Source organism: Nasonia vitripennis, chromosome 5 (assembly GCF_009193385.2).
Source record: "Nasonia vitripennis strain AsymCx chromosome 5, Nvit_psr_1.1, whole genome shotgun sequence".
Classification (NCBI taxonomy): Eukaryota; Metazoa; Arthropoda; class Insecta; order Hymenoptera; family Pteromalidae; genus Nasonia; species Nasonia vitripennis.
The window spans coordinates 18,536,983-18,558,767 of NC_045761.1; the positions used below are offsets into that span (position 1 = coordinate 18,536,983).

At 39.4% G+C, this 21,785-nt stretch overlaps 3 protein-coding genes across 6 annotated transcripts; all 3 read right to left on the minus strand.

Annotated features, from left to right (window-relative positions):
• Positions 1-722: 722 nt before the first annotated feature.
• On the minus strand, positions 723-2,321 carry LOC100121951 (15-hydroxyprostaglandin dehydrogenase [NAD(+)]). Its single transcript, XM_001605503.5, has 6 exons — positions 2,013-2,321; positions 1,798-1,924; positions 1,620-1,726; positions 1,377-1,550; positions 1,092-1,243; positions 723-1,029 (listed from the first exon to the last, which is right to left on the minus strand). The coding sequence occupies exons 1-6, from the start codon at positions 2,304-2,306 to the stop codon at positions 894-896; spliced, it is 990 nt and encodes a 329-aa protein (XP_001605553.3). The 5' UTR covers positions 2,307-2,321; the 3' UTR covers positions 723-893.
• A 2,236-nt stretch (positions 2,322-4,557) lies between these two features.
• LOC100121968 (15-hydroxyprostaglandin dehydrogenase [NAD(+)]) lies at positions 4,558-7,586 on the minus strand. Its single transcript, XM_008205464.4, has 6 exons — positions 7,321-7,586; positions 6,675-6,883; positions 6,458-6,584; positions 6,267-6,373; positions 5,874-6,202; positions 4,558-5,782 (listed from the first exon to the last, which is right to left on the minus strand). The coding sequence occupies exons 1-6, from the start codon at positions 7,322-7,324 to the stop codon at positions 5,545-5,547; spliced, it is 1,014 nt and encodes a 337-aa protein (XP_008203686.1). The 5' UTR covers positions 7,325-7,586; the 3' UTR covers positions 4,558-5,544.
• A 4,676-nt stretch (positions 7,587-12,262) lies between these two features.
• LOC100121988 (protein LSM14 homolog B) lies at positions 12,263-21,721 on the minus strand. Of its 4 annotated transcripts, none has more exons than XM_016986209.3 (8): positions 21,254-21,467; positions 19,597-19,751; positions 18,861-19,155; positions 17,134-17,320; positions 16,668-17,045; positions 16,005-16,184; positions 15,464-15,716; positions 12,263-15,381 (listed from the first exon to the last, which is right to left on the minus strand). In XM_016986209.3, exons 1-8 carry the CDS (start codon positions 21,372-21,374, stop codon positions 15,238-15,240), a joined length of 1,713 nt encoding a protein of 570 aa, XP_016841698.1. In that variant the 5' UTR covers positions 21,375-21,467; the 3' UTR covers positions 12,263-15,237. The 4 variants fall into 4 exon arrangements, with proteins under 4 accessions (XP_016841698.1, XP_016841699.1, XP_032456852.1 ...); XM_016986210.3 differs by having other exon boundaries at positions 12,708-15,381; positions 15,464-15,713; positions 21,254-21,721; XM_032600961.1 differs by having other exon boundaries at positions 14,529-15,381; positions 15,464-15,713; positions 18,966-19,155; positions 21,254-21,499.
• Positions 21,722-21,785: the final 64 nt, after the last annotated feature.

The window sequence follows — 21,785 nt, forward strand, 5'->3', positions numbered from 1 at the left end:
ACATTGATTTTCATGGAAAGCGCTAAAATAACTGTGCGACTATCTATATAGTATAGAGAGTATTTACATTGAATGCAGAACAGTGTAATATCACATTAGGTGTACACAATGAGCCTATTGAACGTCGAGGGATCACTTACGCGATAACAATGACGAGCCAATCGATGACAACCGCGGCTATAAGAACAGAAGCCTTGGACAAGATTGTGCCGCGCACAAAGGCAATAATATGGATGAACACATCCAACTCCGGCCACACCGGAGAAGAGCAGAAGGATGCACCTGATCAAATCAACTGCGGCAAGAACAAGCGTATATTTTATCGATGAAAAAACACTTGCGATTTTATTAGCATTTTATATAAACTTCTAGAAAATTTTCAGTATCACCCAATTATTACAATGTTATTATGCATCAACCGTATCTTCAAATTATAACATTTTTCCTCCGTATCTTAGACATATGAATTTTAAAAAATCAATGCAAAGCTTACTTTATAGAAGAGAGCAGAAAGTGTGCCTGATTCTCTGCTTGAGTTTTATAAAAACCTCAGCCCTTGTACCTCTCGTACTTATCTCTGTGTATACTATAAAATACATATGTATTATTTTTTTTTCATACCGTTAAAATTGTCCAGGTGCGACTGAGCTTTCGACGACTCACTCGGTGCTCTTGTTGAAATCAGCTGATAAGAGGTTTTATTGGCGAATGAATTTGCGATCTCTTTTTTACTTTATCTTTATTAAATTTTTTTTTCGTATTTTACATTTTTTAAACAAAACCAACAGCAACAACAAATTAATTCAACAAAAAAAAATCTCACTTGGTTTACTCGATGCAGTTCGCATCCACTTTGCGCACATGGATAAGAACACTCTCGATATCTCTTCGCCTCAATACGCCTCTTTGGTCGGCAGAGAGTCGGGCAGTTGAATCTCGTAAACGGGCTTGCTGTCCTCGGTGATCCAGACGCTACCGTTTTGCGCGCACCTTATCACGTAGACCAACGCGTGGGCAACGTTCTCGGCCCTGTACCATCAAAAATTCCCATCAATCTTCCATTCAAGATCGAAAATCCGCTGCAAGCTCACCTCTGCGGATGAAACTCCTTCATGGCTTCCAAAAGCTCCTCCGGCCTCGGGACGAACTGCTCGTTCTTCAAGTTCTCCAACATCGGCGACTCGGTCAGCCCCGGACAGAGTACCATCAGCCTCACACCTGTCCTCTGGTAGTGGTAGGGTTGCTAACGCGTCACACAGATATAAATTAATCTCGCTAGCTCGTGGGCAGCCTCGGCGAAAGCCCGTCAAAACAGAAAAAAATCACCCGCAAAAAACAAGAACAGATAAGCCAAAAGCGATAAGTAGAGTGCCTACCGAGAACGATCGACTGAAGGCGATCACGGCGTGGTTGGTGGCCGAGTAGATAGGCAGCTGAGGACAAGCCTCGAGACCGAGAACCGAGGCGACGTTCACGATTACGCCTCCTTTGCCCCCTGTGTCTTTGCCCATTTGCTGGACTCCCATCATACTCGCTCGGAAGACTGCCGTCTGTTGGGGAGGAGCTTTTTTACTTTATGCAAAATGTGTGAAGGAGAAAACCGTATACTTCTGACTTACGACGTTGGTGTCTATCGTTCTGTGGAAGTTCACTTCGTCTATCATCGCCGCGTTGTTTACGATGATGTCGAGAGCGCCGAGCGTGTTAACGGCGTCTTTGAAGCAAGCTGAAAAAGTTTATGGTTCATAATAGTGATATTGTGACAAAATTGACAAGATCTTTTTAATCGTAAGTCACCATCGAATTCGGAACCCTTGGTCACGTCGCACTTGGTGAAGGTCGCCCTGTTGCGGCCAAATTCTTCGTTCAGTCTGTCCGCTTGAGCTCTCCCCAACGTCTCGTTCATGTCGATCATCAGTACTCGCTAAATAAAAAAAAATCAATTTTCCCACACTGCAAGCTCCACGAAACAGTCACCATCTATATCAAAAACCAAAATTCAAATCTCTTACGGCCACTCCATTTCGAAGCAGCTCCTTGCTGAACGCCATGCCCAGACCATCGCAGGCCCCTATGACCATGGCCTTCTTGTCCTTGATCTGCATCTTTTTTCCTTGAAATCGAAGCTCGAAGAGAAGTCTCACACTCTTGCCGAAACGAAGCAGCAGCGTCCGTGTCCCGTTCGATCGGACTACTCGCGCGTGATATCTTGGCGGTGGCGGCAACGGCTTCTGTTTACGTCCAGTGATACTTTGACCCGACGACAAACTCTTATCATTGCCGCTGCTGATGCACTCCGGCGTCATTGGTGTCTGCTAAGATGAGTCGAGTGTGTTGGAGGGGAGAATTTTATTGAGGGATAAGGCGAGCTTTTGAAGCTCGATCGTATGGTGGTAGAGACGAATTTATGACAATCGTTTATGAGAAAGGCTTGGAAAAGTAGGAAATAAGGTTTTGTTATAAATGACTGATAGTGACTCTATATATTCCTTTTTAGTTTGTTTCTTTTTTTTTAATTTTCGTAAGCATTGGCTTCGTCATAGATAGACAAAGAACAATTGTGGGTATACGCAGCATACACAGTTACAGTCTCACATTCGTTAACCGTTTTGAAGTTTGTTGTCAGAAGAGCTAATAGTGCATGTCAACGTGTAAAATAAACATCTAAAATGCAAAAAATCCGAAGCGTAATTTGGCACACAATATATACGGCGTGATTTTCTTAAACATCTACCTGACGCCATCACGTGTACAAGTTTGATCTCGTATCTCGACCTTGTAATTGATTTGAAAATTTTTTTCAATTACATTGATTTAAATTGAAAAATTATAGTCATATGTGCGAATCCAGAAAAAATCGGACACTTGGAGGTCTTAGTGAACAAAATTTAAATTTGAGGGCACAACTATCAGATCAACTGTTTTGGGTTCCTTGGGCCACCCAGAACACAAAAAACCTTGGGTTTTCTCGCGTTTTCGAAATACTTACTTTTTTGCCGGGCACTTTAAATTCTCTTATGTGAAAGATTAACGAAAACTAGCCGTTGCTCAACTGTAGGTACTCAGTGTCTGAAGGCGCAATATTCAAATGTGTATTAATACGATTAAAGTATCAGAAAAAAGCTTTAATTTGAGGGCTGGTGAGTAAAAAAGGGTTGCCTAGGTAAAAAGTTGTCTAGGCTTAAAAATAGCACGAAAACTTGGATTTTTTACAACGTTTGTTCCGCATAGCTATTATACGTACATTATAATATTATTGTTATATAAAATATGATGTCGCATAAGAAGCTGTAAGAATAGATCATAACAATTTCTGGTATCTATATTTTTTGTATTCCAACATTATAACAATTCGTAACACATTTTTACTGGGTTTTTGACATTATCTTGTGGAATTCATAACGGTGAAATACGAGAATATAGTTTTCATTAACTGAAAAAATTAAGATATTCGATTATTGTGCTGTGCTTCAAAATTTAGAAAATTATTATCAGGATGTATGCATGGTGTAAATATATATGATAATATAGTCTTACCGTAGTGAAATTTTCTAATGTTAACGGATAAACCGATACACTGATCACACTGGGTTTCGAGGTTCTCATAATGATAAATTCAATAAGATATTTTGTTTTAGTAGAAGCTGCATACCAGTTGAAATTGTATCTACAAAATTTCAAAGCTTTGAATGGCAAGTAAATCTTTTTGTTTTCAAATCAGTCACAATATGGAATTCTTTTAAAATTACGCGTTATTTCTCAATTTTTCTGAATAGTTTAAAACGTTCTGTCCGAGATTATTTTTTTTTATTATTTTCATTACATTATTATATTATAGTAATGCTTTCGTCGCAATCAAACGATTAATTTTCCATGTACTGAAAGTATAATGTCTTCTCTGTGGTGGATCCTAAAGTCTTAGAGGAAATTATGATAATTTGAATAAATTTACTTAAGACATTATTTTTCTTACGTCGTCGTCGAGTGCACGTAGCTTTTCCTAGGGCAGACATTGTGCTAAGCAATTTAAAAAGTATAAGATAATCATCCGCAATTTTCGTACATTAAAAGTTGTACACGTTAGTTTTTTTTTCTCGTAAAACTGACTTAGTATTATAAATGGTAAACTACAAAATCGTTCCGAATTATGACGTATTCCTATAGCCTATATGGATATCAAGTATTCATACGGTCAGTCGGAATTCGCTACAGTCGAAGAGAAACATTTGTGGAGAGAATATTGTGCTGTACAGAACGAAAGATATAAACTTGCTTATATAGCTTTAAGATGCATTATCATCAAAGAAGGTTCGAAGGGCAAAAATGTTTACTAAAATAAAAATTTAAACAAATAAGTTGTTGTTCATTTTTGGCAAGGTGTAATTTAGGATAGATTTTAACACAGTAATCAAGGTACCTCCAAGTTTTCATGACCTAAAAAACACAACATTGCCATTATAATTTGCATCGAACGTATAAAGTCCAAGTTAAACATCAGAATTATAAAAACCACTTTACGACGTTATATATCTACATAAAAATTAAAGTACAACAATGTAGCGCAATATGTTTATTGACATGGGTTTTTTTCTCTCACATTTTTATACGTCTCTCTGTCGCTATATTAACTGAATCTTTTCTTCTGAAGTTCCTCATATGACGACCAGCATGAAAAACGGTATTATATTGGTGTTTACGCTTTTTCCCGATTTCTTAATAACTTTGACCTGCACACGCGCAATAAGCTTCGTCGTATCGTCGAAGATTCAAAAGTTATCAGACGAGAGAAAAAAATGTATCGTATAGTTGGCATCATACTTAGACGCATTTGAACTTTATAGCATCAGTGACGCAGTACTTTTTTCTCGATGCGCTTGATACTTTCATCACATTCTCCACGATGATCCTGTGAAAATTCGTTCTCGAAGAGTTATGATCTATTATAATGGGTTCAGATTAAAAACTGAGTTTCTTCGAAAAATGTATTTATTCAAAACGTCATAAAGTGCACGTTTTATACATAATTATTGCAAAGTAAATACATCACACTCTAGAGCTTCACAATAATATCTATACATACATATTAAACTAAGCTTACATCCTAATCGGTAATACATACGAAACTTAACGATAAGTCTTTTCTTCAAATAAAAACTACAGCTGCCAATACAATTGATGACGTATACAAGTGTGAATTGTCGAATCGGCGCGTCTATTATCAACTTTCGAGATCAATCTGCGAGTTTTGCGCGTTTTCCTACACGACGTATATAAATGCGATGAAAGCTTAAAGTCTACATTACACAATATGATCGACACCTTCCGAGTGTCTCTATTCGAACAAAACCAGCGAATTTCATACGTAGGCAACTTGATCGGTACAACATACTCGTATCTTACTTTGCAGAGCCAAAGCACGTACGACAAGAACCTTCGCACCTTCGCGGTGCGCTTCGCTTCGAGAAAAAACAAAATACTTCGAGAATCACGCGCTGAAGTACTTACTGCATGGAAACATGAAAAAGACAAATAATCAAATTAGACTCAAGCGCAGCTCATGAGGCCGGTCCTCGAACTGTCGCAAACCTCGCGAATCGGCCGTCCTTTGCTCGCGTGTTTAACCGCGTCGACGACGGTGAAGTTGTTCTTGTACAAACGGCGCAAACTGCGGCAGTTCGGCACGAACACCTCGTACGGCGACTGGCCGTTCTCGATCACCCAGATGCTGCCCGACTCGCTCGAGCGCAGAACCGACATCAGGCCCTGGGCCACTACGTATGGCCTGGAACAATTTTCAAAATTTACATATTATTATCATAGTGAAATTCTATATCTGTTATAAGATTATGGGGCGAAGGGGAATGGACACTCACGTCTGGATGGTCAGCTGCTCGAGGTTCTTCACGAAGTCGGCCTTCATGACTCTGGACAGCAGCTTGTTGGGACTGTCGATGGTCAGAGCGGTCTCGGTCAGTCCAGGGCACAGAGTGATAACTCGGACTCCGGTCCTCTCGGTGTTGCAGGGAGCCGCGAGCGACTGCGAGAGTCCGATTATCGCCTGTTTCGTGGCTGTATAAACGGGCAGTTGAGCCGTGCAGTGGACGTCCATGTGCTCGGCGACGTTGACGAGGATACCACCCCGGCCGCCCATGTCCCGGCCCATGTACTGCATCGACAGCAGCGCTACCGATATCATGCCGTTCTGAGGAAGTGGAGATCGCGAATGTCAGTGATATAGAATTATAATGAATATTGTTATAACTTACCAGGTTGACGGCGATCTCGCGCTCCCACCTACGCTCGTCGAGGATGCCGGCGTTGTTCACCACGATGTCGACGGCGTCCATCAGCTTCACCGCTTTCTGGAAGCCGGCTGTTGGGACCGAAGCAACAGAAGCGTTATTTAGACACACGTATTGGTGGTACGAATCGCTGTTTTCCGAGGGGAAATACTCACCAACGATTTCGGAGTGTCGGGAGACGTCGGCGTGGATGAAGATCACTTTGCCGACGCCGTGAGACTTGTCGGTCGAGGCGACGATCTTCTTGCCGGCGACGTCGTCTATGTCGATTATGCAAATTTTCTGAAAATGTTCAATAGGTTCTCGCGTTATTTTTCGTGAATTTACAATTATATTGTTTCCATCAGCTGGCAGAACTTTTAACAAACTTACGTTAGCTCCGAACTGAAGGAAGTGATTGAAGAAAGCGTGACCTAGGCCAGCGGCTCCTCCGGTGATGAGGACGTTCTTGCCGGAGACGACTCCACTGATTTCCAGTTCTCGAGCTTTGTCGTCGGAAGTACGACGCGCGCGGGAATTCGGAGAACCGGCTGCTACCTTCTCGACAACCGAAGCGTCGACTATCTTCGTGTTCGGAGACACTGGAAAGAGTAAAACGAAAAATTGAATTCATAAACAAAGACATTGTCACGAGCTCTGGCTTGATAAACGTGATGAATAGGGTTATAATGTAACGATCATTTATAACTTCGATTTCTTATCGAGGGACGTTGCACATAAATTTATCTTAATGGAGACGGTCGTTATTGAAAAATTTATTGTAGTATAAGGAACAGACTTGGCATTGTTAGAGGAGTGCAATGTACACGCAAAAATGCACTTATCGCCGCCAGCCACTATACGTTGCTGTTTCTAGAGCGAGTGTACAAAGCTTCCTGCAACATTTAGCTTCAATTATGCTCACTGCAATGCCTCGATTATTAAAAAGCGCGCGCGCGCGTCTTACCGCACCTCGACTTTTCTACTTGCAAGCTCGTACAGCCACGAAATATCATATAGAAAGAGAAGCAAAACTTACTCATGATACACTTTACAAACTCGATCTTCACGCAATACAGAACTCTCTGATCTATCTCTTCCTCTTCACCTATACAAGCAGCCAAATAGCCACAGATCGATGCGACTCGGTCCAGCGATCGAACTGCCCGAGTCTCGCTTTGAATTGTGCATTTATACTTTCAACCGGCCCGAGTGCTTGTCGGCGCGGCGGGACGCGATAAGAGACGCGCGCGCAGATGAGAGCGCGCGGCACGCGCGCGACGCTCGCTCCTCGTGATAGCCGCCGATTGGACGCGCCGGCTGCCAAAGGCTCAGCGCGTGATAGCGCATAATGCGTTCGGGAAAAAGCTGACGCGACGATGTGATTTATTCTGATGCGCGTAGCTTGCGAGGCCTCGTCGTCTCGATGATTTGTTGGGCCTTAATTAGGGCTGGAAATCGAGACATCGTCGGCGCTTGTTATAGCTTTCTGGAAGAAACGCACTTTTCAATTATGAAAGACGCTATTGCGAGGGAAAGACCCTGCGATTGAGCTCGATTGATTCTTCGAAGCGCTGTTTCTGGAAAACGACGCAGAGAGAGAGCTTCTCGGAACATTTGTTTGTTTTCGTTTTTTAGGGCCTTGCTTCACTCTGACCGACGGAATTGTCGTATGTACAAGTCATCCGGTCGATCAATCTGAGTTACGTGTATAGCACCGCAACACGATAGGAGATAAGCCCATTTGACTGACCTCTTCTCTTGCTCTTGATGCTTTTTCTCCTTTGGCTTTTCCATATTTCGTCTCACAGCCGGATGGATTCGATAGACGGCCGAAAGCTCGAGACTCGGCGGTGTTTTTGAGAGATACTGATGCGCTATATCGCACCTTCCAGACAAAACTTCGTCTGACGACGTCGCTTTGAGTTCGACTTTTTTTATAGTCCGATATCGTTCGCTAATAATCCAATTATAGCGTATAGTAAGTACAGCTTATATTACAATTTTGTTGTTCGATCACTTGGTTATACCGGACGGATGCAATCTAACAACGTCTTGGATCGTTCTCGATTATCAAAAGTGAAATGTAGATCGAAAAGTTATAAATATCTGCAAGTATCGCATTTTATATTATAAACTCGCGATTTAATAAACTCCTCCAAGACATTCATTCTCACCGTGACTGGAGTATCGATCGTAAATGTTTAATCAAAGAAATGACATTTCTAAATAGCTCAGCAACTATCCCTACTTTTTACATTTTATTGCTTACATGCTGCTCATTTAAAAAGAAAAATCAGTAACTCCCTTGACCACAAAATAAAAATTCTTTAAACTTTTGTCATCTTTCTTCATATCTTAAAAAATCAAGAAAAACTTCTCTAATTGGAGGACTATACACATTATGAAAAATATTTTTCTACTTTTTTGGCGTTTCGCGATATGACTACAGAAAAACAAGCCGGAAAGGCTCCGAAAGTGCATTTTTATTGCCAATACACTCATTTAGAAAACTATGACGTCAAAAGCTCTCCACACCATCTTTTCCATCATACATCGCAAGCTCGAACTTTCGAGCGTCGGCTCGAGGCTAAAGTTCACGCGCCAAGCAGTGCGAGACTTAATTGAACGAAGTATACTATATAGCAGAGCTGCCAAGAGGAGATACTGCAAGCTGACCGCGCCGCCAAGAGGAGAGAAAGACGGGAAATAGAAAAATAGCAGAGACGTCGCTCTTATCGCTCAGCAGCCCGATGCGGACGTGTACTCGCGTCTGCTGGTTCGCAGCGTATCAGCTGCTCGAGCAGTTTCTTGGGCTGTCTTTTCTTCTTTGATTTTATTTTTGTCTCTCGATGATTGATACCACTTCGACATTTTTGTTTTACGATAGCCGAGTGCATTTCAATACCTATGGGCTCTGGATATGATCAGTGTCGAGTATCGAATCATCGGTCATTTTTCGAACTTAAGGTAGTTCACCGGAATATTTTTTTCTTAGGATATCGCTCAAACTTTGTTTACATGTTCAATTAAGTGTCCTCTACAGCGTGGTATTTTTTACCCCTCAAGCGACATTATTTTTAGAGATATTGAACCTTGAAATTTTGTATTTTAACATGGGAAGCCTATACCGAGTCCGAATTTTGAGGACGTTTAGTTGAATTGCGAAGCGAGTTTTCTTAGAATATTTTTTAAAAAACTAGCTTGTGGTATAAAATAGCAATAGAAATCATGGAGAAAAAATTGGATAGGGCAAACGAGGCTTTTTTTTAAGATACAACAATTCAAAGTTTTCATCCCATGCTATCAGTATATCTACATAGGTGCGCAGTGTTCCTCCTTCTTACAAGTTTTGAGAGTATTTTATACTCTAAACAATTTATATCACCATTCTAATTTTTGATACTTTTGATACTGTGAATTGTAAGGTTTTAACATTAGATAACACTGTATAATATCTTAAAAAAGGAATTTTCTAATAAAAACCCTAATTGAGCACTACTGCAGCCGGTGAACTACCTTGAAAAGAAACTACCATAGCGTTAACGGAGTTTACTATCTCTATTTTTTTTCTTTATTCAGTATCGTTGGATTTGACTAGTGCCAATTTTTAAATATCATAAAAATCTGAGAGAACTTTTTACAATAATATAAATTGACACCAATAAAAAAGAAACGAGCCCAAAATAATGACTCTCCCTTACTAATTTCTCTGCATATCTGAGATGCATTTATTGGTCAATGATATAACTTCCTCGTTTCAATCATCCCTTTTTCGTTTTTATAAACAAGAGAAACTCATTTTACGATGTAGATAATGCTTCATTAGAAATATATAGTTCACGCGGTTATCAGCAAATTATTCTGAAATTATGTCCGCTTGACATCTCGCTGTTATCTTTACCTTTACGATGATAATTTAGGCGTCATCATAATTTACGAGGAAGTTGTTTTGCTTTATATTTACTACATTTGCAACACGAAAATGGTAAAAGAAGTATATTATCAGCTACTTATTGTTATTATTATAATACTTTCGATGATACTCAAATTTAACACACTAGTCTATATAATAGAAAATTTATAAAATAGAATATAATGTTTGTAATATATCTACAACATTGAGCAAAGCTTTGTTTACATCAGGCTGTTGATCTGTCTTGAATGTTGTGTCTATCGATTTCGAAAAACCAAGTTAACAATGGTATTATAAATACAGAAATTCAATGAGACGTTCTAAACAAAGGAACACTTTAAATGACAACACAGTTCTATTTCGCATTGTTGCAAAAATAAGACAAAACTGAAACATATGTAACTGTTGAAAAAATATTTAAATAAACGTAAACAACTTTTACATGGCATAATCAAGCCATCTAAATGACATGAGACTAATTCGCATTTCCCATATTTGTACACTTCTAAGCAGATCTCGGGAGTCATACGTTCTCATTTGCGTAATTTCAAATATGCAATGAAAACCAATTAGTTATCCAACTTAAAAAAAAAACTAACAAAATCATCGTTTCAGCGACATTGTATACACGTTATTACACACAATGTACAAATAAAAAGCAATGAGTTCCAGTACATAACAAAGTATATGTATATTCTCGGCGAATCTCTTTGACCTTTGGCGTCTCTGAATGTAATCTACTGGCTCTTATAGTCAAGGGAAGCGATATTCGATGGACGGCAAAAAAAATGCGAGGATGCATATGATATATAAGTATAGACTGAATAATGTACTGTGACCACGAGAGAAGCGACTTGAACTCACGAGGCGGATCATATGACGCCGGTACGTGAGTTACTTTGGTGAACGACGTCATCAGTGCTGATAAGCCGGGGGAATTTTATGAGAAATCGAATCGAGGAATTGAATGAATATTTTTTCCTCGTGTGCTTTTTCTAATGCTGTACAAGTACTGCGGAATAGTTACTAATGGTATGGCGTGATGTGAAGGCACGCGTTGCACTAAGCTGTGCAATTAAATCGATTTTTGTTGTAAGCTTGAAGTTACAAAAGAGATTAAACGATTTAATAGTTTAATACAGAAAGATCATATAAGTTTGTTACGTGTGTACTAATGAAAAATATAAATTTAATCGATGTAAACTCTTTTGGAAATAATGAGCGCGTTTTCAGTAAAACAGGTAGAGCTTTAGTCAGGCGATGTACGATTTTTATTATTTCGACATAGTTCCTTACTCGGTCGTAACCATCACAAAAATACTAAAAATAGTCTCAGTTCGAGCTGTTTACATCGTGTAACGCAATACTTTCGTTTATCGATCACATGTAACACGGATGCAACATTTTGGTGATGTGAAAAAAGCTACTTATTTTTGTGAGGGTATAACTCTATCCACAGAACTGCACTAACTTCTGGGAAGTGCAAACTTATTTTTGAAACAAAATTGTATCATAGATAATGAAATCGCTGAGTTAATGTGACCTCTGCGATAAGCTCCGAAATCAACGATAAAAATGAGGGATTCGACGAGCGTATCGGTGCAAAAACTAATTATTAATCGCCAGCCGTCGCACTACACATATAGCACACTGGTTCAAAGTTTAATTTTAATTTTAAGCGATGATTTTGTTTACATCTGCGGCTGTTTACTTTTCTCTCGGCGCAAGTGAAGCAAAAATGACTGATATTTGTTATAAGTGTACTTTTTTTAACAATCAAACACCAGTAAAAAAGTAAACCAACGTATACAGCCGCAAGTAAAAAATATGCGTCCTTGATCTTAATCGAACTAGTCGGGATTTCGATAAAACGGCCCGGCGTTAAAGTTCACGCCGCATGTTTGTAAACTATCATGTGAATTTACGCACTTTTCAATAATACAGAAACTCATGTAATCAAGTCGATAAGCAGCGAATTTTTGGTTTCTACAATTGATAACGAAAATTGCGTGGTTAAACATAAAGAATGGGATTGACAAGGTAGCGAGTAATGAAAATACAAGTCTTAATGTTATTTCCTCATCTTTGTATTATTCAGCTTTGGGAATCACAATGTCCGCTGTACAAAACAAAAAAACATTCATCGTCAGGAAATCGTGCACATCGTATACTATTTTTTTGTTTCCAAAATCTGTCTTGTAGAAATTTGTTTGTGTCCTGAATCAATTGCATTTTGCTGCGAATTTTTATACATTTCAATTTCTCGGAAATTCTATGACAACGCTCGTGGCCTAATTTTCTGCTTTGCATTACGCGTTTTCCACCTGAATTATTTTTTTGTAATTACTTCAACTAAATCCCTAGTTACAATGACGCGTTATATAGGACCCTTCTTTAAGAGCCATACAAAAATAACAGTCATAAACAAACGTCATTCGATCTGCTTGTTTCTTTTCTTTCCTTACGCGGCGTACGATCATGCGTTACTTTAATTCTATTACACATTTTCATTTTTTTTTTCACATTTCACATTGAGTATCATGAGCTTTTTTTACTAACATTTCGCGGATTAAAGTCGATAAATTCATCCATTTACTTTGCATTAAGCTGGCTCTTTTGTACAGTTACAATCCGCTCTTAAACGTCGCACGAACCGCCGTGTAAGTAATTTTCGCCAGGAATAAAATGTACTATTTCTTTTTATTTCTCATTAAGTTCAAATCGTTCATGACACCCAATCGTAAGCACAAAGTCACATTCTTTTTTTCTTCAAATCGAAAATGGCTTGGTGCGTCCCATCTACTCAAAAAATCAAAACCGTCCGGTAAGCTTATAAAAGTAAAACGAATCATTATTTCAGCTCAGCATCTCCTCCTCCTTTTTTAAATAAACGAGAATGAAAAGTTCTGATCGCTTGGAATAACGACACCGTATTGTCCTATAGTCTATATCGGCAAACGGAAAGCGCCCCCTTCACTTCTCTTTTGTTTACGCACTTTTGTGAATTAAAAAAAACACATTGATCAAGATCGGCGCACGCGCCTTGATACTCGTCCGGAACATAACACCTTCGGCTTTTTTCACGGAGTAACCTGCACACACGAAGTCTCAATCTTATTTTTCATCAACGTCGTCGATTGCACGTTCTTCCCACCTTTACTCTAGTTTGGGGTTAACGTTTTTTTACGAAAAAATCGTTTATTTTTTTTAATTGTAAGCGAGAAGATACGAAGAACGTGCACCCACGACTCGTTTTCCTTTTTATTTCGTTCGATTCTTAACTTTGGAAGAAAAGTCGTACCAGGCACTGGTAACCTTAATTACAATAGAACGCTCTCCCGGAATAGAAAAGCTAATATTTTTCGTTCCACGCGACGACGTATCAAAGCAGGTTACTAATTATTACATCTATATTCGAAATAATTGATTAATTCTTTTCTTTCCTTAGTTTTTTTTTACAACAAGTGACCACCACGGCACGAGAGAGAGATTAATAAATCGACCCTAGAGGTATATGTTTTTCTTAACGACCCTCTAATTCAAGTTTATTAAAGATCACGTGCAAAGGTTACCATTTACGTCTTTGTTAAATCAGCAGCAAATGCCATGAGGATCAAACATAACTTATTTCAAAAGGAAAAGCAATGAAGTTATAATTGAATTTTATTCGCTTTGTACAGAATGCTTGAATTTTTTCCCTCAAACAATCTGTCAAAGATGCAAAGAAGTTAACGCGCGAAATCTCTTTGCTTTACGATAAAATGCTGATTTTCTCTCCTATCTTTTTTCTCATATTATCATTTTCCATCTCTTCCGTCGTGCGGATACAATCATTCTATACCATGGGTCACCTATCTATTAAATGCCATTCCTACAATTGTTTTTGACGTTAAAACTCCATTATTTTTACTTTTAAACTGCGACTTTACCTTTACGCTCTTTCTTTGTAAATTATTAAACATTTTCCCCGTACTAAAGCTATACAAAACACGATTCTTCTTGTCAAAATGAAAAATTACGACCGCGTACACGTATATAAATACAATAATAATGCATAATTGGCATCATAGACGTAAGTGTTTGTGTTCGTTATGTACCGTGTGGCCGTTGCACGTGCGCGTGCGTCTTTATTTCGTTTAATCATTTATTTTTACTTATTTTTCAATAATTTTTCATAAGAAAAATTGCTCTAATAAACCTGCAAGTTTGAAATGCATCCGGCGCACTTCCCCTCCCAGTGTTTACACACACAGATATATTGAATATCCGCTACAGGCGCACGATTACAAAGTACTTTTCTCACACCATCCCGTATTTTAATCCTCTTTTTCTCTCTCTCTCTCGTTCGTCTTCTACAAATCAACATCATCTCTTTTCCTCATTCTCGAGTTACTACAATAATCCCAAGTGTGTATATTCATTTAATTTGAATCTGTTTTTTTTATCGTCGACTATTGATTGCCACACGGAGAAAACCCATCATTCTCTTTTTTTTAAACGCCTTCTTTTTTTGTCTTTCAGTCCTCGTTCTCGCTCGGTCGCGCGTTTACCATAAAAATCTTAAATACTAAATGAATACTTATGAATTATAGCGCGTTGTTGTATTTACTTTTGTTGTCAGGCATGTGAGCATTCGAATTCTTTTCCCTTATGTTCGCGACCGCTCTTTTCTGTCGTCATCAACGATATCGCGAGAGTGACGGTAGATGACTCCACGACCGTACATGTAAACTTCTGATGAATCTTCTCTTTAATGGCAAAATGTACAAGTCACTTCTCAACTAATATAGCAACTACAACGTCTCGGTGCGCGGTAACGACGAACTCGGAAAAAAGAATCGGGCCCGCTATTTATCTCCTTTTTCATTTTTTTTTCAACTGATTCGAGCTTTAATTGCTCTCAATTATAGAATAGTTCGTATATTGGCGACGCGCGCGCTCATGCATCGTAGGTGTGTGTTTGTGTTGGGCGTATGTGTGTTTGAGGAGAGCCGAGATGACGCCGACACTCGTCGACGAGGGGCTGGCAAATAACAGCGATTACGCGGTGCCGGTAACGAGACGGCTATTCTGCTGGGGCTGGTTCGCAGACACTGACGCGCTTGCGGTGTTGCTGTTATCCTGAGCACCACTGCTGCTCGTCGCGTTGCGGTTGTTCTGGTTGCTGGCTGCTCCCGTCGATCCCTGTTTCAGAAGCAAAATTAGTTATTATTACATTTCAAATCAATGATATTTTCATTGAAACTTGAATAGGCCGTTGACTTACAAGACTAGGCTGGGCATTGTTGGCAAGTTGCTGGTTGGGATTGGGTTTACGTTGACCACCTCCCCTCTGACCTCTGTATCCGCCACGATAGTTTTGGTGGCCACCTCCCTGGTTGTTGCGGTACATACCACCACCCATGTTACCCCGGTTGTAGTAACCGCGTCCTCGGAATCCACCGCGCCTCATTGACGCTACGCCAAACGTCTCTGAGTTCAGTTTGCGCTCCGTTCGCCAGTCCGTACGCTGAGATCTTCTATGCCGTAAGCAGACGCACCATTATAAAACATTCATTTTTAATATTTTGTTAGTGAACAACACAAGGATGAGTAAATTGACATAATGCTAAAAATCATAATGAATAAAAATTATTAAGATCTTTGTATCATAGCAATACAAATATAAAGCAAGTGTTTAATTGCATTATTGCAACAAACACAATAAAACACATTAAATATATTAAAAAATGACAAACATAGAAATTTGATAAAAAATGTATTGTTAATAACACAAAATTTTGATTCTAAAATCGAACTCTACTGACCCTTTACTCCTCTCAACAGCTTCGCAGCTGATGTTGTCGAAAAATGACTTGGTCTTATCATAATGTACAACTTCGGTCTCTTCTTCAGGCTCGTTGTCACCCGCACCGGTCTCGTTGCCACTGTCATCCTTCTTCTCGTTCTCCGTGCCGGGGTCAATCTTTGCCTTCGCCAATTGAGATCTAAGCGTAAACAATGTTTTTATTAGCAAAGCAAAATTTCAAAGTCTATTTTATTTTTTAAATAATAAAAAATGTTACGGCAGCGCGTATCAGATACAGTAGTGATTCACTGCATCCAATTTAACTGCCAGTTTATAATTTAGCATGGGTTCCACATTCGTTGCTTCAATAGAGTACATGAAACAAATCCGGCACATCCCATGCGAGTGAGTACGACACTGCCGTTTTTGGCGAACACAGGACTTGAACCCGCCACCTTTAGGTCCGAAGTCTCTTACTCTACCGTCTGAGCCATGACAATATACAAGAGTAGTGGCTTATTCATATCGTTCTTATCTAGTGTGTGGATGTCGGTTTCATCTCACCCTTATTCATAATATATTTTTTTTTAGAACGCGCTCTTAATATTCAACATTTTCACATCTTTGCTTGTCAACAACCAAATTAAAAACAAATTTTATCGATCAGATATTAAAAACTCACCTCAGCTCTTCGAACTCCGTGTTAGCTTGCTCGAAGTCATAGTCGTTATCGAACTTAAGCGTATTCTTGGGCTTAACTCCCGCGCCACCAGGCTGCTGGTTCCTGAAGTTGCCTCCTCGGCCTCGTCCGCCCTGGCCTTGTCCTCCCTGGCCACTCGGTCTACCTCCTCTCATCTGTCCACCTCGTTGATTCATGCCCCATCCCTGGCCTTGTCCTTGGGTACCGCGGTTACGCATGTTCTGGCCGTGCGCGCCCTGCGCGTGTCCGTGGTGACCACCAGGGCCACTTCCATGGTGATCTTTGCCCATGTCACCGCGGTGTTGTTGCTGCTTGCCTTCGCTGTACTGCGACATGCCACTGGTCCTTCCGCTTCCGTGGCTGCAAACACAAGAGCAATGATTTATTAAAGACAAAAAAAACTTAAGGTCGAGTTAGGATAAAAATTAGTATTAAAGAAAATCTTTACCCATCCCGATCTCGGTGAGGAGCCTGGACGTTTCTCATGTTCTGCTTATCTCCGATCTTACCGATGTTATTGGCCTGATTCTGCTGTTGACCTGTCTGAACGCCCTGGTCCATCGTTGGACTCTTTCTCGCAAGAAGCGAGGTCGGAGTCGTCGAACGAGATCCTCCACTAATAATGTCTAGCACACCTGAGTTTCAAAAGTATAATGAGTAAATTTTGTTCATTGATCGACAGCCGGACCATCAAAACTGCCAAACTCAGGAAATGTCTACGATTTAGCAAAAAGTTATCAATCTCATAGCGTTCTAAATTTCTGGCATACGCTCATATAAAAGTGCGCAAAATAATACTAAGAAGAAATACATTCAGAATAACTTCATGCTTAATTTATTAAAAGACCTCTACTTTTGATTCACTACTAACTTTACTTTAATGTCTAAATTTCAAATAAAAATGTAGTAAATAAACTTTTACAATTAACTAACAAGTTGATCATTCAAGACAAACCAATATCGAAAATCGCTCCTTTATAGTTACATGTACATTTTTATATGTGTATGCATGTATTTGTGTACAATCGTAACAAAAATAATGAAATTTAAAACATCCATGTTTAAAAAGTTTTGTATGATATTTTATATCTAACTGTTGTTGCTACAACTTTCATACTTTTCTACTGCAACTTACAAATGACAGCTGCTGCATTTTGAAGAAGAATAAAAAAGTAATTCAAATGTAAAATTGCACAGCAAATGTCGGTGATATTTACAGAAACAAATAAAATTTGCAGCTAACATGCGCAGAAAATCAATCTGATAGATATTCGATGTTATTACGTGCGCGAGTAAAATATTTTTGGCTGTGTAGTTATTTATAAGTTTTGTAGCATTAAATTAAAGAAAAAGTATATGATTGAAAAAAAATCTGTCTTATTACTACGTTTTATCTAGCATCTAAATATTTCAAATTCTACTTAGTACACTAAATTTAGAATTAAATCTAAGGTATTTTAAAGATTAAAAAATCAGTTAAGCCAAAGCTAAGCATAAAAATACTTACAATATTAAGCATGCTAAAGATAATGTTCAATAAATTAAAGATTGTTTATAAAAATTAAACTACCAATATAGAAAATATATATTTACTGAACATTATAATTTAACTTTTATACATTTCAAAACGAAAAAAATTTGTGCATGTATCGAAAAAAGCATGTGCAAAATGTCTTTAAAAAATTACTTAGCAAGCATTTTTAAATTTAAAAAAAAGCAATAAATGCAGAAGTTGTGTAGTATGAGTTTTAAAGAAAAAGAATTAGATTTTGTTACTTTGGTAAAAATGTAATTTGATAAAACCAAAATTCAAACGCTGTTGATAATAATACCACAAGTATCAACAGTTGTAGTATAGAATTTCATTAAAATACACACAAAAGCGTGTTTCAACATAGAAAAACATTTTTCAAAAGTAATATCAATTCAAACTCGAATGATAAAAATACGATTATCATATTTATGTAAAAGATAATGTTTTTCTAAGAGAGATACACAAAGAAGAAAGCTAAGCTTGAGTACTAAAAGACCATAGCAAGGTTTATATAATCTGCATACTACCATCCATAGTTCAAAAAGAAGGGGCACACAAGGCATAGAAGAATAAAGCAGAAATGCAGCAGCAAGCATGCCATCGGCAGGTTAGAAATAGAAATCATAGCAAAAACAGTTTACCATCTTCCAGAGATTGGTCTTTGGGCAATGGATCGACATTGGCAGTCGATTGCGAATTTGGGATAGTGATGATGTTTGGATCAGTGGGACCCAAGCCCAACTCACTTGGCTGTTTGGCCATTGGCTGTCGGTTCTGCGTTGGCGCCATTCCCATCATTGGGCCCATAGCACCCATGGACATACCATAAGGTGGACCATACTGGTTACCCATTGGGCCCATCTGGCCCATCATTGGATGACCATAACCAGGTTGAGGTTGATAGGACTGCTGTCCCATCGATGGCTGCACGGTCATCTGAAAAAGAAATCAGGTTGATTATTATAAACACTTATATGATAATTAATTTTTGAATTTCTGGTAGATATTTTTATAAATCTATAACAAAATTAAAAACTTGATTATCCTTTATTGCAATGCAGAATTTTTACTATTGATGCATAATAATTTTTGTACAATAAATAATGCATTAGATTCATCATTGCATCCTATGAAATCAATAAATTTATTAATAATATTCCATGATAAAATAATTATTTATCTGAATGTAATTAAATGCATTTAATGTTAAGTATACAATCATGAAATTAATAAAATTTTTATTTAATTTAATGAAAAACTAAATAGTGTCAACTGTTTTAACAAAAATGAAATGATAAATCAAATTTTAAAATGTATACTGCCAGGTCAAAGCCCCCATGCTGGCTTCTAGCTTGAAGGGAAAAAAACAAGTTTTACCTGGACAATGGCTGGATCATTGGGCAATGAACTGACACTGTTGACAACTCTGATGTCCTTGATATCAGAGCCACGAAACAGAATGTATTCATAGACTTGGTTTTGAGGTGCTACTGGGAATTGAGTTTCTCGATCCTCAGTTCCAAACGATTTAACTGAAAATGAAAATGTACCATGAGTAACCAAAGAAAAATTTACAACATTAGATATATGATTGTGATTTTTCAGAGAATTTGTGAGGATAAGAGAAACGTGATATTCACTTTATCACGGAAAAGAGTAATGATAATTTCTTACTGAGTTCTAAGCAACAACGTTTATAAAAAAAAGATTAGATTATGTAAATTATTAAATAAAGAGTGATTAATATAATTTGTTATTTATTGACTTGAACTTTAGCTTATAAGCAATCGTTTATTAATTTTAAAGCATTGACGATCAACAAGTTTATTTATAAGAAATTGCAAGTAGAGAAAATTTAATGTAGCTTATTTTGCACATAATTAAAGGTTTGCCAAAGTTCAAGATCTTACAAATATGAAATTAAAAAATTTTAAAATAATTGTACGAATATTCCAAGCTGTGTAAAAGGGGAAAATATAATCTCACAGCATGAATCGAATTTTCATATCAAAATCAAGGCAGCCTACTTGGATATTTGTGTACATCAGTCATAATCCAGAGCTTTGATACAGGGACCTTGTACACACGAAGCGTAGTCAGTCAAGGAGAATTGGAGAAGCAAACATAAACAATAGGGAGCAGCATCAAGGCATGGCAACAGTTTACCTCTATCAAATCGTCCGATTTTCCCTCGAATCGAGCAAACCTTTTCCTTCGGAACGATCCTACCGGCGTACGCACAATATTCTACCATACTCCGAAAATTTTGCACGACGTACGAATATTCCCGTTGCTCGGCGCGAACCGCATCGCGCCTCGAATTTCAGCGCACACGCTTGTACGATCATCGACATGGGGCAAAAATGAGTCAAGTTTATCAGCGTCCGAGCGTGATAAAGGCGAGCTCGGGGCGTAGGTACGCGGCGAGCTTATGCAAAAAAAAACGAACTCGGGGAAGAGGACGCCGAAAAGACGAATATACGTGAGTACGCGTGTACAAACCGGAGAAAGGCGAAGAAACGAGAACAAACGCAATAATGCCCGCTCTCTTTCTCCCTCTCCGTCTCCGGCTATATACCGTGCTGCGACGTAGCGCGAACGTCGCGATTTCCTAGCGCGCTTTGCTTTCGTCATCCGCGAGAAGCGTTTCTCGGCTCGGTCGTCGCCTCCTCGTAAACAATATGCGCGCGCGGCTCTGGAGACTCGCGAGCCGCGAGAGGGTGCAGATTCCGGGCTTTTCGCGCGGGGGGAAGTAGGTGAATCGAAGTCGACGCGAGCGAGAGTATGATTGATAGGTTAACCGGGGAGGACGTCTTCGGGAGGAAAACGCGGCCGGATTCAGGGGGCGGAAGGGGCGAGCAGAGGCTGCGGGGGACTCGGCAACGGCGGCGAGGAAAGAGCGTCGCGATGCCGCGCGATGAGCGCAGGCCGCCGCGTCCATCTTGGATCGACGGCGAGATGCGGGAGTAGGCCGCCCGTGTGAGTGCGCGATGCAGGTGTGGAACGAATAAAGTAATAATGTTCTCGGGCTTACCGTTGGCGAGGGCGATGGTACATTCCTGGGGATCGACCGTGAAGAGTCGGCCCTCGTAACGGATATCGGCTTTCGAGATCAGGCTGATCTTCGAGCCCAGCTCCGGCATTCCAGCGCTCATCTTTGCGGCTTTCTCTCTCTCTATCTCACACAGTACTACGATTGATGCGATATCAGCGAATACGCGCGACCATCTGACGACGACTGCCGAGCGAGTAGTGAATCGCGAGCGGCGACGCACCAGCTGGCCCCCCACCTCGTCTCGGCGCGCGCTATAGTGGGGCTTTTCGGAGTTTCGGAGTTCGGTCCCAATCGACGTCACCTTACCGCGTGGCAACTTTTTAATGCTCTCGAATAATAATATCTTTGATCGATTTAAGCTTATACTTGCTGCTCGAATCTCGCCCTGCTGCTTTGCGCGATTTTCAGCGAATGCTTCGGTCGCGGAATCGGGGGAAATCGCGTCTGCCGCAAGTTCTCTTCGAGACGAAGCTCAGAAACTCCGTGGGAGAACGATACCATTTGCGACCGT